This window comes from Erpetoichthys calabaricus, chromosome 18 (genome assembly GCF_900747795.2).
Source record: "Erpetoichthys calabaricus chromosome 18, fErpCal1.3, whole genome shotgun sequence".
Lineage (NCBI taxonomy): Eukaryota > Metazoa > Chordata > Cladistia > Polypteriformes > Polypteridae > Erpetoichthys > Erpetoichthys calabaricus.
The window spans coordinates 12,140,054-12,155,125 of NC_041411.2; the positions used below are offsets into that span (position 1 = coordinate 12,140,054).

Sequence of the window (15,072 nt, forward strand, 5' to 3'; positions counted from 1 at the left end):
GAAAAAACAAACAAAACCAATGTGGAGAATGTAAAAATGACACCCAGACAGTGACAGAATTACATCAGGTCTATGTCACTGAACTGATCACAATACTGTAACACAATCTAGTACATACACACTAAAAAGAAAAAGCTACATTAAGTGTAACAAGTACACAAATGTAAATAAACACTCAAACTATGAATATTTCAAGTTCTTCATGTAGATATACATGTATGTTTTCTCTAAGCCTCTTAGTCTTAAGGAGGGTAACTGGGGACCAAAGCCTACCCCAGCAGCACGAAGCAGAAGGACACCAGACCATCACACTCACTCACACACCACACTAGGGACAACGCAGAGGTCCTGATTAACCTAAGCTGTGTATCTTTAGGGAAATCCACAAAGGAAAAGCCACGTTAACACAAGTAGAAGGTACAACATCCACACAGACAATGGCAGGATGCGGGATTGAAACAGACAACACTGCGCAACCCCAGTGCTTCTTGTAATAACGAATTGCTTTGCTCCACAACTTATAAGGAAATAATAAAAACAGTTCTATGTTGTACATTTCATTGTAACATGCCTGTATTTCAATTTTTTCGCTCCAATTACACAATACTTTACGTTTGTCTTTAGTGGGATATTCCACAAACTCACAAGAGCACTCATACTAAACATATTGCTAACAACAGTATCCTCAATCCAGTGGCAGGCAAAACATTTGCTTGCTGTCAACTCAGTTTGGTTTCTTGTTGAGGTTTAGATGAGATATGTGTATGAAACTCTACGCCTGCACTAAGGCCTGCTTCGATATTCATGGGAGGTCTGCTAACAAAAACAAATCTGAATAAGGCGGCAGGTTTGGCTCCATAGTTACAGTTACACACTGAACCAATCATACCTGAAATCTCTTCAGATGAAGAATAAGTGCGTTCCGGATTGTCTGAATTTGTGAAGAAATTACAGACAACACCGAAGCATCAATTCTGTTAAATTCATCAAAACAGCCCCATGCACCACACTGGGCTAAGCCGGAGAAAATTTTACCAACTGCCTGGGGAAAAATAAAAGAAAATGAGAACACATCCAAGAAGTCAAAACATCCAACATTAGAAATGTAAATACTAAAAACGCCAATAAAACACAGCAAAATGAACAAAATATAACACTGGCAAAGCCTCGTACTTTGTAATCCATGCCCTCGCCACAGTTTGTAACCACACACAGGAGTCCTAGAGCTTTTGCCAGGTCTTTCGTTGTTTCGGTTTTGCCCGTACCAGCGGGTCCTGCTGGAGCACCACCCAAGTACATGGACAGTGCCTGAAATAAGAAAAATATTCGTTTATTAGACTTCATTCTACCAAGTACTTATAGACACAATTAGCAAAAATAATATTTGTAATAATAATAAATGAACAATAAATAACACCAAAAATATACGGTTTATTTGCACGACAAATATCTCAACGAAACTAATAAAAACAACATCAAATTAGGACATTGCACTTGCTACGCAAAGCCATCTGTGTTGTACATACTCTTGGTGCAAATAAATACCACAACAATAAAAACACTGGAGACGTTCTCTTTACCTGTGTGAGTGTCAAATATATTCTGTCAGTCAAGGGAGTGATGACCAGGCGACCATTAAGACCCATGTACTCGTACCCATATGAAAAGGTGCCGGTACACTGGCGTACAAAAAGATCGTCATCTTTCTTTAGCCAATAAAATCGAAGCTGGCTCTCCCATTCAAATTCACGTGCATCCATTATACTAGAAGGGCAAAAAGAAGAAAAATATGAGCAGAATTTAGGGAATAATCAAAATGTTTTTTTACTTTACTTACATTATAACCTGCCTACAGACGGAACACATACTGAAATTTGTCATTTTTCTTGGTGTTAATTTTCACTTGCGCTACCAATTAAAATAAACACAATCAGAATTATCTGCAGATTCTGATTATACTCAGTTCTACAAAAGCGTTAACAAAAATCACTTTCATGAAGTGAATTTTTAAATATTTCTCTAAGTGGAGGCTCTGAAAACAGTAAATATGACAAATGCGAAAAGCACCCATCCGACATAAGCACTTTAATAAAGTTGTAATCTTGTAACTCTATTATAAAACCACAGGGTAACAGTACTTCGGCAAATGCTATATGGGCTCCAGAGCCCAATTTCAATGAATTTCCTCCTTTGTTAGTTAGTCTTGCACATCAAACCCAAACTAAAGATCCACCGTTGACCTAATTCATGTTCAAAATTAAGCACTCTCTTCCATAACTGATTATCTTATCCATCATTATCCTGGTCTAGATTCTTGTTTTTGTTCTTCTCATTTTCTCTTGAAACTTTCTGTTTTCCAGGAATATTGTTTGTCTCTCTCTCTAAGTACTCATGTAATGTTCTACTGCTATACATTCTGTTCTTAACTGCTCTATAAAGCGCTTAGTGAGAAGTCAAGCAAAGTGACGCCTTGTCTTGGCTAACTAGAAAGATTACAATATGCAGGACTGTCGAGGCAACTCAGGCCCCTCGTAACGACATCTCGCCTGAAGTAGGGGCCTGAGTTGCCTTGCATTTGTAATCTTTCTAGTTAGCCAATACAAGGCGTCACTTTGCTTGACTTCTAACTACACCCATAATGGCTAACACGGTACAACACCCTAGTACTATAAAGTGCTTAGAAATAGAAATAATATTCACTATTGTATACTATAAACAAGACCACATCCAGCTATGAGCTGGGATTCTATTACATCAAGTTTATTGAAGAGAGTTTATACATTTCTGGGGAGTATTTAGCTTCAAGATTCCTTACCTATCCATTACAAATTTGTCAACAATATCTCGGGCATGCACATCAATGATGAGTACTGTGTTGTACTTTTTGCGGTCATTCTTGCTCAAGGGCTGTGTGATTCTGGTCACAAGACCGTCAATTTGCTGGTGCATTTTTTTGGCATAGTTCTTCAAAGCTTGCTTTTCTCCCTTCTTGACTTTTGCAAAGACATCTTCAACTTCCCAAGTCCACCAGACCTGCGTGGAAGCCAGCACTACCATACCTTGAAACAGCAGCATCCAGTCCACTCTAAATGAACACAGAGACAAACGCAATGAGCGCACACTTCAGAAAACATTTTAAACATTGAATTGTCGTAGTGGTCCAAATAACGATGATCTTTATCTAAAGAGCATTTTAAGTTAGGGGCTGGTAGCAGTTCCCAGGTTAAGTATTTATCATGATGAACAGAGCAGTCGGAGTTTGAATGCCTAACAGGAGGAGAAGATGGAATAAGTCTTCCGTCTTACTCAAAGCCAGCGCTGCAATGGTTAGGTTCAGAAGACTGGCTTGATAACTTTGCTTGACTTTCAATTTCTATGCACAGTTTTTTCCTTCAGATACAAAGCTTTGCTACCACATCCCAAAGAAGTGCAAATGTATTTAAATGGCAACTCCAGACTGGCACAATGTGTAGTACCCCAGTCAGACTGCGTTGCTCTTACCCACACAAACTTGAATTCAACAGAGTGGATACAGAAACACGAGCAGACGGCTGACTCTTACCTACTTCTGTCTTCACAGTATCTGAAAATAGCTTCCTTTGTAATAAGTCGGTTGGTTCTTCTCATTTCATGTAAAACTGCTGTCATCCAGTCTTCCACTCTTCCCTCAGCAGGGATAGCTTGCCTCAGTGTCATCTTTTCTCCTTCAGCTGACACCATAGCTGTTACTATAGTTTCTCCTGAATTGCCCTCTTGGAATTCGAGTGAAGCGATGTTGTCATACATCTGCAAAATATTTGCAAAAGAGAAAAAAAAATGACTTTCAATGATCCTCACTGTTCAGAAATGTTGTCATCAGAAGTACCAAAACAAAGGACAGGTTAAGTAAGAGCGCGTCAAGTTCATTACAGAATATTACCATTTAAGACGGTCAAAAAATGAATCAAGAAAATTGAATTGCAATTCAGGAAAATTAAAAATATATTGGGTTGGGTGCTAACCCTGACTCAAGGAGAATATAATTCCTAACTCAGAAACGGATCTGCTTCACACAGAGTTTAGTTCTATTTCAGTCTGCATAGAATAATGACAAAAACTGCAGACTGTTCACGGGCAGTCATAGGCCAGGTTTATGCTTCACGTGACACGACGCATGCACCACCTGGAGCACCCATTAAATTCCGATGACACCTTACCACAATATCTCTGAAAAGGATGTTTAATGATTAAATCCATCAATCCAGGGATGTGTCCATTCCACCAAGCATTGGGTACGAGGCTGAAACAATCCCTAGACGGGGCATCAGCTCATCGCAAGGTGAATACAAGCACTCACGTACACTGGCGTCATTTCAGTGTCACCAAATCTGCGTATCTTTGGAAGGAAACACCGGAGCACAGTGTGGAAACTCACCAGGAAAACAAGCAAACTCCAGGCAGGGAATACCAGCCACGTGACTCCCTGCGAGAGAGCAGTGCTACCACTCCACCACCACGTCACCGCCATGTCTGTCATTATTAACAGTATTCATTATTTAAACGAAAGTTACGATTTATCTGTAAAATGTAACATACATACTTCAATGCATTTCATCATGAAAGTGATAAAGTAGAAATCTAAGGATTCTAAATGTGCAGTGAGTTGGAATATCATACATGTAATGTGTTCTGTGTGGTGATTAAGGAATCCATCCCAGTAATCGGGAGCCCGGGATTCCTGGACGTTTCCCATTCCTGGGAATGAACCTGCTGGAAGTCCCAGCTGAACGAGAACGGCCAAGCTTGCATATACGTATAGCGTGTAAAAATCGATCAAGAAGTAACAGAGTTATAGTTGAAAATAATTAAGTGGCACAGTTTTTTGGCCCATGGTGTAGTGTGTTGCTCATTAATTCATTCAACAACAGACCAGCAGCAGTCAGTCTCCCTGCTCCCAATAAGACTGAGCACAGTGGACTGGGAGGTGTCTGCACACTGCAGCTTACGAATGCCAGGACAGGGCAGAGTTCATTGACATCTGTGCTGTTGACAGCTTTGAACAGCAACTTGAAATTGTAATGCATCAGTCTGTTGCATCCGCATTAATTCTGCCAAGAAACTTGCCATCATAGAATGATGACAAGAAACTGAATGCATCAGTAAAAGCTGAAATGGCGGTGTTTCAGAGCAACGGGCAAGCACGGGCGTTGTTTAGAACAAGTGTATCAGTAGCTGATGACTGTGCCGCCTACTTCAGGGAGGCAGAGCATGCTTTCTCAGCGGCTGGCATACTCTGCACGAAGGTGCACTCACGCCTGGACGACCGCACGCTTGACATGTTGTGCTTTCTACACTCTTATTACTGCAACTAAGTAGATACATGTACTTATATGACAGCATGAGCTGCTTGTAGTTAAGATTAGTCTTTTATTGGTGTCAACATATTGCAGTAGTTTTATTAAAAATAAGTGTCGGTCGTTCTAAAACCGTTCACATGTGAGATGCCCGTGCACTGTGTCATCCCCAGGAATGGATAAACCCGTCCGAGAATGAATTCCCTAGTGGTGATCTATTGCTGTTTGCAGCTGCTGTCAGGTCAGGAGGAAGCCCCAGAGAAAAAAGACGGCACAAAAGATGGTGAGACTTTTAAAATGTATCATGTTCATTACGATTGAGAATATGCAACGCTTGAATATAAAAGCACCAAAACTGCATTCGTATGTCGGCATTTTGCTTCACCACATCGAACCATTCATCAAACATCAAAGTTCGCACATCGATTCCGTAGGATCCGCATATCGGCTTTTTGTCACATGTAGATAGTAAACAGAGACTCCAACGTCACGTTCCGACTTTTAGCACACTGCGCCCCCCCCCAGACGTTTTGGTGGTACTGCAACTCAGAGGACGCGTCAAACGAACGCTGGGAATGCGTGGCAGCCATGATGCGGGCGCATACGCGTTTGGAGCGTGAAGTATAAACGAGCCCCAACACTTGGGTCATGCGCTCAAATCAAGAAAGCTGCACATAAAAAGTACGTATGCAGTCAAGTGAAGGTAACATCTTCAATTTTCTGTAAACTGCAGATAGCTTCTGTAATAAAAAAAGTTTTCTCTGTAACAGGAGAAGGGATGAAATAAAGGAGTAAGAGGGGGTTGGTCGCTTCAGTGCAAAACCAGCTACAAAGATTGGAATGTCTGGGATGATAGCGAAAGAATGTGCAAAAACTTGTTTCTCATAAAGAGTTTCAGAATGTTATGGGAATACAGTCAAGGCTATGTACTTGTTTTTCACTTCGAGGGGCTTCATTGCAGCAACGCTTGTTATTGTGTGTCTTCTGATACTAGGCACCATCTCAGTGAGGGCCAAGTAGAAGAAAAACAATACTGCGTCCCGTGGAAGGGTGTGTGCTGAAACTGATCACTTCTGTATACACTGCTTACACGTAAGCCATTTTGGGTAAGGACACTCAATTAGTATATAAGGGAAGGTTCCGCCCTCAGTTTCTTCGGAAGCTCAACCGTGGGGAACGTGCACACCGCCCGGTATTGGACCAGGCTCACGAGTTGATCCTCTGACGAGACTGACACGCGGGCTCCCTCAGTCTACTGGTCTAGGATGATGGCTCTGGGTCTTTTGATATTACTGTAAGTATAGTATAATTCATATATCTGTATTACTGTAAGTCAATAGTATAATTTATATATATATATATATTACTGTAAGTTAATAGTACAATTCCTATATCTGCATGTATATTGCTATTATATTGTATGTAACTGATATTATATTTGAACAAGTAAACAATTGAAGTATTGGACCTTTCCTCTCTGATTCCTGCCTGCTTATTTTCTCTTAAAACCTTGGAACCATTTTCCCAAACTAAAACAGCTTCTATTAAGTTTTAATTTTTGCTCAAACAGACCATGATGAACTTATCTTTACAGAACTCTTCAAAGCGATTTAATTACAGAGGCAATTCACATGGGAAGTATTTCTTTTTCATACATTCTTTCTGTGTTGCACCAGTAATTTATAACCTTAAGGCAGCTGTTTCAATATGTTTATAATCTGAGAATGGAAAATAAGTATGGACCAGAAGTTGTTTCAATTAGTTTAGCGGCTAATCAAAGATTGTGAGCCGAGTCATCATAAGGACAGCCAGCCAGCCACTGAAATGTGTGCAATGTGACAAGTGCCAAAGGTCCATAAATCTACTCGTCCGAGGGATCTAGAGGCGACAACATAAGGCAGCACGACATAGGAAGAGGCAATCGAGATCACAAAACATGGAATACAAAGTCAGTTCACCATTCTAATAACTCAAATTCTTGAGAGTTTAAAATAAAATAAAAAGTCTTTGCATCTATTTTGGCCCACATCTCCCTTCTTAAAACAGCCTGGGATTAGAAATGTGAGCTGGAAAATGTGACTCTGTTCTAGGAGGGGGTGCTTTTTGAATCGTTAACATGGCACCTGGAAACTTGTGTGGGTCTATATTACAGCACAACTAGAGGAAGTTCTAAATCTGCCAATGCATGCAATTGCCAAGTCCAAGAAATTGCCTCCATGACCACCGATCAGCTGATTGTTCATCATCTGGTGGAAGCTAGTGAAGACTAGTTCCCATTCCGCCTTTTTCAAAAGCAATGTCTAAATTTATTGGGCTTGCTTCCCAGTGCAATTTTCAGGATTACATATGTTCTACATAACAATCAAAAGCCATTTAGCGTTACCTTTATCATGTGCTCTTGAACACAGCCTGGATCACTGCTTCCCAAAATGCTAAGCAACTCATCATCAGATATGAAGAAGAACCGTGGAAAAGCATTTCTTTTGGAATCCAGATAGTCGTTAAGACTCTTCTGACACTTCTCCAATCCATCACTCAAATTCTCCAGGTCAGACAGACGATTTGGAGCTTGGCAACATTTCTTAATTAGAGGTTCCTTTAGAGAATCTGTCATTATCTAAAATGAAAGAGAAGAATCTTAACATTCTAAAGGAGCAGGAAACAGTGATAATATCCAAAGTGCTTATTTCTCATATGGAGCCCAATGACACACCTTCTTAAATATTTTGTCAATGTTGTCAAATTTTTTGGCTTCTTCTGGAAGCTGTGATCGAATATCACCACCTATAAAGATGCTCTCCAAATACATCCACTTCCGCTGGACTACCATCCATACCTGCAAAACAGAAAAACCACTCGAGTTTTGTACTAAAGTACAAATACAAGCACAGCTTTAGAGGATGAGCAGACAATTATTTCAGGTTCATTTTAGGGATACAAAATTAAAGTGTTTGGTCCCATTTCTGCTTCGGTAAAACAGAGGTTTGATTTTTTTTTTACCCATGACCAGCTTTTATTTTCTATCTAAGACCAAAGACAGCCGAAAAATAATTTGCCGTTCTCTCTATTACTTCACCTGTGCACAGACATGCAATCTGTAATATCACTGTTGTATATTTATGTACTTGTTTGTTGTTTTTGTTCATTTTAAATCTGTTTCTCTTATTTTTATGCTATTTCTGTTGATTTTGTTTATTATTGGTTAATTATGTTCCGTCTCTCAGTTTGCAAGCGTGTCTTGTGCTTTGTCAAGGGGCTCCTCAAGATGCAAGACCAACCTGACATCACAGGGTCCTCCTTCTGGCTTTATATTCAGGATTCAGAAGCCGAGCATTTTGTTTTCTTGCGAGGTTGTGAGTATTGTTATTTGTTATTGGATTTTCTAGTTTATGATTCTCTTTCTTGGTATCGATTTGGGACTTTTGTTTGTTTAGGATTATCTTTTAGTCAACTTGTTTTTGCCAATTATGCTCTGTGGAGACTTGCTTTGTATTTTTCTGTTCATAAATCTGTCTTTTGGGTGGCACAGAGGTAGCACTGCCGACTCGCAGTTACGAAACCCGGGTTCGCTCCCATGGAGTTTGCATGTTCTCCCCGTGTCTGTGTGGGTTTCCTCCCATAGTCCAAAGACATACAGGTTAGGTGCATTGGCGATCCTAAATTGTCCCGAGTGTGTGCTTGGTGTGTGTGTGTGGGCTGGCGCCCAGCCCGGGATTTGTTCCTGCTTTGCGCCCTGTGTTGGCTGGGATTGGCTCCAGTAGACCCCTGTGATCCTGTGTTAGGATACATAGCGGGTTGGACAATGACCTTTTGGTTACAAGCTGAGGTTTACAGGGGCTTTTAGATATATTTTAAGACTTTTAAGTCTCTTTTAAAAGCTTCAGTCCCTTTTGGGCTGCTGAGGCAGGCCAGTTGGAGCTGTGATTTAGCCCCACTGGGATATGAACTTTCCAGGCAGGCAAAAGAGGTCAGGCCTGGCCAATAAAGCCTTTAAAGTGAAGCCTTTAGGAGGCCTAACGCCCCTGATCTGTCATGTTTGTGTCTCCAGTTCCCAACAACCACAAATTTAAAATAATCCTCTACATTTCATACGGTACACTTGTCTTTTCGATAATACAGAGTTGTTCATTTCTTGGTTTTTTTTATATGTGCAGAGAAAATCTATGAATTGCAAAGACAAAATTATCAGATGTTATAATTTTGTTTGGCAGATTAATCAATTTTGTGTTATTGGCTAAAACACAACTTTTTCATTGAACTCAAAACCAATACGACCTTTTATATATAAAAACTTTTTTGCAATCTGGTCATGTAAAAGGCATATTACAGGATTTTTATTCCCCCATCTAAGTACTAACCGAGTTTCCTTCTAAACCATGTTTCTTAACAGTGGGCTATCCGATTATCTGAAGTAAAAAGATGTTTCAGTACAGGCTTCAAAAGCCCTGTAAGCTGAAAGACTGCATGAAGGATGCTGATCACAGACAGACTTTAACATAAACACACAGCACGTGCGGTTAGTGAATTTTCAAAATGTCTGATCTTCTTGCATTGATAATAACTAATTAAGCTACAAGGAAACCACTCGATAAACTGTAAAAGAACATATGGTTTAATCTGGAAGATAAATGCATGTGTGCGTGTCAAAACAGATCTTCTAACTGTAACTTCATAGTTCAGGGTGACCCACATTACTAGGTGAGGAGCCTCAAGGCCAGGTGAGGACTTGGTTAGGTGCTATCAGCCTACACAGAGGCACAACCTGAATTCGAATATGAAGGCCCTGGAGCAGGAGTTGGAGTTTCAAGGCTCCTTAAGCTAAAAGTGTCTTGCAAAAACTGAATGCAGCAAAGTTTGGTAAAACAAGAAAAGCTTTTACCCCAATGACTTCACTTATAAGGGACAGGGTCTTCTCACATTCTTGAACAGTTGACAGAAAAGGACCAACAAATCTGCTTCCCGACATGCTCTGGAGATTCATGGCATTGTCATCCAGGATCTGAAGGATTTCATCCACTGATCCCAAAATGTAGCCCCTCTCTTGGGTACCTTTAAAATATCTCAGGATGGCAAACTTCATGTTGTCCCAGGTTTCCAGAACTTCTTTCACGCCCTAGTCAAAATGGAAAAAAGGGAGCAGTTTAATTACATTTTTTCTAGATTTAATTTTAAGCAAAACTACTGGATCAGAACATAATTCAGTTTAAAAAAATGACCTGATCTTCCTCATAAGAGAAAGCAACCAAGGCAGAATGTGTACTTTTCTCAGAGATGTATTAATAATTTGAATTCTATACCTGAAGATTAAATATTTTTACTTTAACCACTCAAAACAGAAAAGATGTTGTTAGTTACGAGTCAAGGGGTATGTCCATACTGCTACGTTTTAATTTAAAAATGGTGTTTTTAGACCAAAATGATCTCTGTCCACACTAAAACAACCAGAAATGCATATGACCTAGACATTCACTTACAATGGGCACTCACGCATCGGCGAAAACGCTGGCAACCAGTGTATTTACTGCAATATTAAACATGTAGCCCCCAACGGGTAAATGATTTGCCTCCTGTGCAAGTATGCAGCATTCTAAGTGTACAAAACACAATTTAGATGCATACAGGTAAGCAATGGGCTATGATTTTCTTCTGTGAAGGTTGACCCATCTGGGAGTGAGATGTTATAATGAGCAGAATCCATGCCACAAGATTGTATACAACAAGCACAAACAAATCAGAGCGCGAATATAATGTGCATTTTTAAAAGTCTCTGTTTTCACCCATCCACATTACAAAGTTAAGCCTGCAATTTCAAACTTAAATGGCTCTGGAGAGGAGTTTCAAAAATCAACATTTTTTAGGTGTTAAAAGCACCAAGGTAGTGTGGACGAAAGGTGAAAATGAATACTTACCTGTGTTTTAAAACAAAAATGTAGTGTGCGGACATAGTTCAAGTTTTATTATTTTTATCAAAATAAAGAAAGTTCTGTGTTCAGTCATTACTGAAAAATGTATTTTGAGCTATTTTTATTCATATCTTCTTGCAGCTGCTCCCAATTAGAGGTTGCCACAGCAGATTATCCATCTCCATCTGTCCTTGTCTTTAACATCATGTTCTACCATACTGACTGCCTTCTTGTCCTCCCTCACCACGTCGAAACCTCATCTTTGGCCCTAATCACTCCACTGCATGTGCCCAAACCATCTCAATCTAGCTTCTCTCACTTGGTCACCAAACTGTCGTACCTGAGTTGTCCCTCTAATATACTTGTTCCTAATCCTGTCTACCCTCGTTACTCCGAGCAAAAATCGTAACATCTTCAACTCTGACACTTCCAACTCTTCCCTCCTGTCTTTTCTTCAGTGCCACCATCATCAGAATTTACCACATATCTGGTCTCACTATCATTTTATATATAGATAGATAGATACTTTATTAAATTCACATACTCCAGCAGCAGCATACTGATAAAGAACAATATTAAATTAAAGAGTGATAACAATGCAGGTATACAGACAGACAATAACTATGTATAATGTTAAATGTTAACGTTTACCCCACCGGGTGGAATTGAAGAGTCGCATAGTGTGGGGGAGGAACGATCTCCTCAGTCTGTCAGTGGAGCAGGACGGTGACAGCAGTCGGTCTCTGAAGCTGCTCCTCTGTCTGGAGATGATACTGTTTAGTGGATGCAGTGGATTCTCCATGATTGACAGGAGTCTGCTCAGCGCCCGTCGCTCTGCCACAGATGTTAAACTGTCCAGCTCCGTGCCTACAATAGAGCCTGCCTTCCTCACCAGTTTGTCCAGGCGTGAGGCGTCTTTCTTTTTAATGCTGCCTCCCCAGCACACCACCGCGTAGAAGAGGGCACTCGCCACAACCGTCTGATAGAACATCTGCAGTATCTTATTGCAGATGTTGAAGGACGCCAGCCTTCTAAGGAAGTATAGTCGGCTCTGTCCTTTCTTGCACAGAGCATCAGTATTGGCAGTCCAGTCCAGTTTATCATCCAGCTGCATCCCAGGTATTTATAGGTCTGCACCATCTGTACACAGTCACCTTTGATGATCACGGGGTCTATGAGGGGTCTGGGCCTCCTAAAATCCACCACCAGCTCTTTGGTTTTGCTGGTGTTCAGTTGTAGGTGGATTGAGTCACACCATTTAACAAAGTCCTTGATTAGATTCCTATACTCCTCCTCCAGCCCATTCCTGATGCAGCCCACGATAGCAGTGTCGTCAGCGAACTTTTGCACATGGCAGGACTCCGAGTTGTATTGGAAGTCCGATGTATATAGGCAGAACAGGACCGGAGAAAGTACAGTCCCCTGCGGCGCTCCTGTGTTGCTGACCACAATGTCAGACCTGCAGTTCCCGAGACGCACATACTGAGGTCTGTCTGTAAGATAGTCCACGATCCATGCTACCAGGTATGAATCTACTCCTACTACCATAGACTTTCCCTTTCACTCTTTCAGGTACTTTTCTATCACAAATCACTCCTACCACTCTTCTTCACCCAGTCCACCCCACCTGCACTCTCTTTTTCTCCCCTCTGCTGCACGCTCCATTGCTTTGGATTGTTGAACCCAAGTATCTTAATTCGTTTGCTTTCAGCGGCTCTGCTCCTTGCAGTCGCACCCTTCCACCACTTTCCCCTCTGAGAATAAAACTGGTAATTTCACAGTATTCCTCAAGCTGATAAATCCCACAAAGCATTATTTTTCTATTTGCAACTCACCTTTTCAATGCCAAGTTCTTTTACTGCAGACGTCACAATTTCCGATATGACATTGCCATACTTGTGAAGCTCCATAGCAAACATATTCTCTAGAGTGAAAGTATCAGGGTTCATGTCAAAGCTGGTTCCAGTTCTTATCATAAGTTCCTTCCAGTGCCTATTTAAAAGGAAATCAGGAATTAAAATATGAAATTAACTAATGAATTATAAAGTGAACACATTTCATTGTAATGGGAAGACAAAGTATATCATAAAATACCACGGTATCCTCTCATTTAATGTGGAGTCAGTCAAACTGTAAATTAAATAAAGTGTAGCACCTTTCTCTTAAAGCTTCATTCTTCAAATAAAGAAGTAGTGGAATTGAATCTTTAAATTCTTTCATTTTGGAATTCAGAACATGAGCTACTGGCAGGTTGCGCACATCTCTGGGTAGCTTTTTAAGGTTTTTAATAAATCCTTCAATGCCTTCCTGAAGTAACGACACATTAAGATTTGCCCACAGTGTCTGAGACCACTTTGTTTTTGCAGCCTAGAAAAGACATTCAGATGCGAGTAAGTTCAAGAGGTCAAACTGTATCATTATATGACACTTTCAGTTTACTAAAATGTATTTTATTTACTTAGCTAAACTTACAGAACACAAATTCATATAAAAGTAGTTACATTATTCTACAATGGGACAATGACAGATTAAAAAAACCTCTTCTGGAGCCACACAGTGAGTCAGTTGTGGGAACTAATTTGGTAACTTATAGTGAGACCAGCTGTGTTATATGGGTTGGAGACGGTGGCACTGACCAGAAAGCAGGAGACAGAGTTAAAGATTTGTACTGGGTGTGACGAGGATGGACAGGATTAGAAATGAGGACATTAGAGGATCAGCTCAAGTTGGACGGTTTGGAGACAAAGTCAGAGAGGCGAGATTGCGTTGGTTTGGACATGTGCAGAGGAGAGATGCTGGGTATATTGGGAGAAGGATGCTAAGGATAGAGCTGCCAGGCAAGAGGAGAAGAGGAAGGCCTAAGAGAAGGTTTATGGATGTGGTGAGAGAGGACATGCAGGTGATGGGTGAAGACAGAAAGATATGGAAGAAGATGATCTGCTGTTGTGACCCCTAACGGGAGCAGCCAAAAGAAGAAGAATGTAGTGCTTTAAAATATAATAGCAACAATAACTATATTTTTATTGTAATTATTATAGGCATTAAAACAGGTTAAATACAAGTGAAATAAATGTGCATACCTTCTGAGCTTTGTAGATTTCATAAATTTGCCTCAGGCCCCTCATCTCCTTCTGAACTTGCATCAGGTCAGGATACATTGTAATAGGAAGGTCAAAGAGTTTCTCAGCATTGGCCAGCTCCTGGCGCTCTCTCTCATTTTGGGACAACAATTCTTCATAAACACCAAGTATCTCCAAACCTTGAAATTCAAATTCACAAATGCATACAGTAAATGCAGCACACAATGCATCACTTTCTGAAACGACTGAAGAAATAAGGTTTACCTTTGTCAAGGTCATCTCCCACCGCTCCAGGACCTTGATTTTGAAAACTCTCGGCAAAGACAGAAAGCTGTTTTTTAAACTGATCAATCTGATCTTTAGTAATCTAAAACAAACAAAAGTTTACAATATCATATTAGAGCAGATGTACGTACACAAGAATTCAGATCAGCTGGTTTACAAACAGTTGAAGTGTTTTAGGATAGGCCTTGCATATAATGAATCAAGACAGCACAAGACTAAAAACAAGGAACTTGAGTACTAAACGGCCTTTTCTATTATTGTGATGCAAATCGGATTTTTGTTTTTTAACATTCGGCACCCAAAGGGGACATTAACATTAGGGACCTATAGGCAACTGTGCTCCACCCCCACCAAATTAAAGTGCACTACTAAAAATCAATACATACAGTTAATGGAAATCGGACATCTTGAGCAATGTATTAGTGATTCTTCCATCATTTCCATGCAACCCATCGAATTTGGATGACACAT

The 15,072-nt window shown here is 40.3% G+C and overlaps 1 protein-coding gene across 1 annotated transcript in view; it reads right to left on the minus strand.

The window, feature by feature from the left end:
• The window catches only part of dnah10 (dynein axonemal heavy chain 10), a 112,071-nt gene that overhangs the window by 60,960 nt on the left and 36,039 nt on the right, over positions 1–15,072 (minus strand). The window contains exons 20-31 of the mRNA XM_051921587.1: positions 14,581–14,683; positions 14,317–14,495; positions 13,392–13,603; positions 13,072–13,228; positions 10,213–10,446; positions 8,047–8,169; positions 7,717–7,950; positions 3,563–3,786; positions 2,816–3,085; positions 1,581–1,764; positions 1,174–1,308; positions 890–1,042 (exon numbers count right to left, since the gene is read on the minus strand). Of these exons, the coding sequence (XP_051777547.1) occupies positions 890–1,042; positions 1,174–1,308; positions 1,581–1,764; positions 2,816–3,085; positions 3,563–3,786; positions 7,717–7,950; positions 8,047–8,169; positions 10,213–10,446; positions 13,072–13,228; positions 13,392–13,603; positions 14,317–14,495; positions 14,581–14,683 (2,208 nt within the window). The remainder of the gene's footprint in view (positions 1–889; positions 1,043–1,173; positions 1,309–1,580; positions 1,765–2,815; positions 3,086–3,562; positions 3,787–7,716; positions 7,951–8,046; positions 8,170–10,212; positions 10,447–13,071; positions 13,229–13,391; positions 13,604–14,316; positions 14,496–14,580; positions 14,684–15,072) is intronic.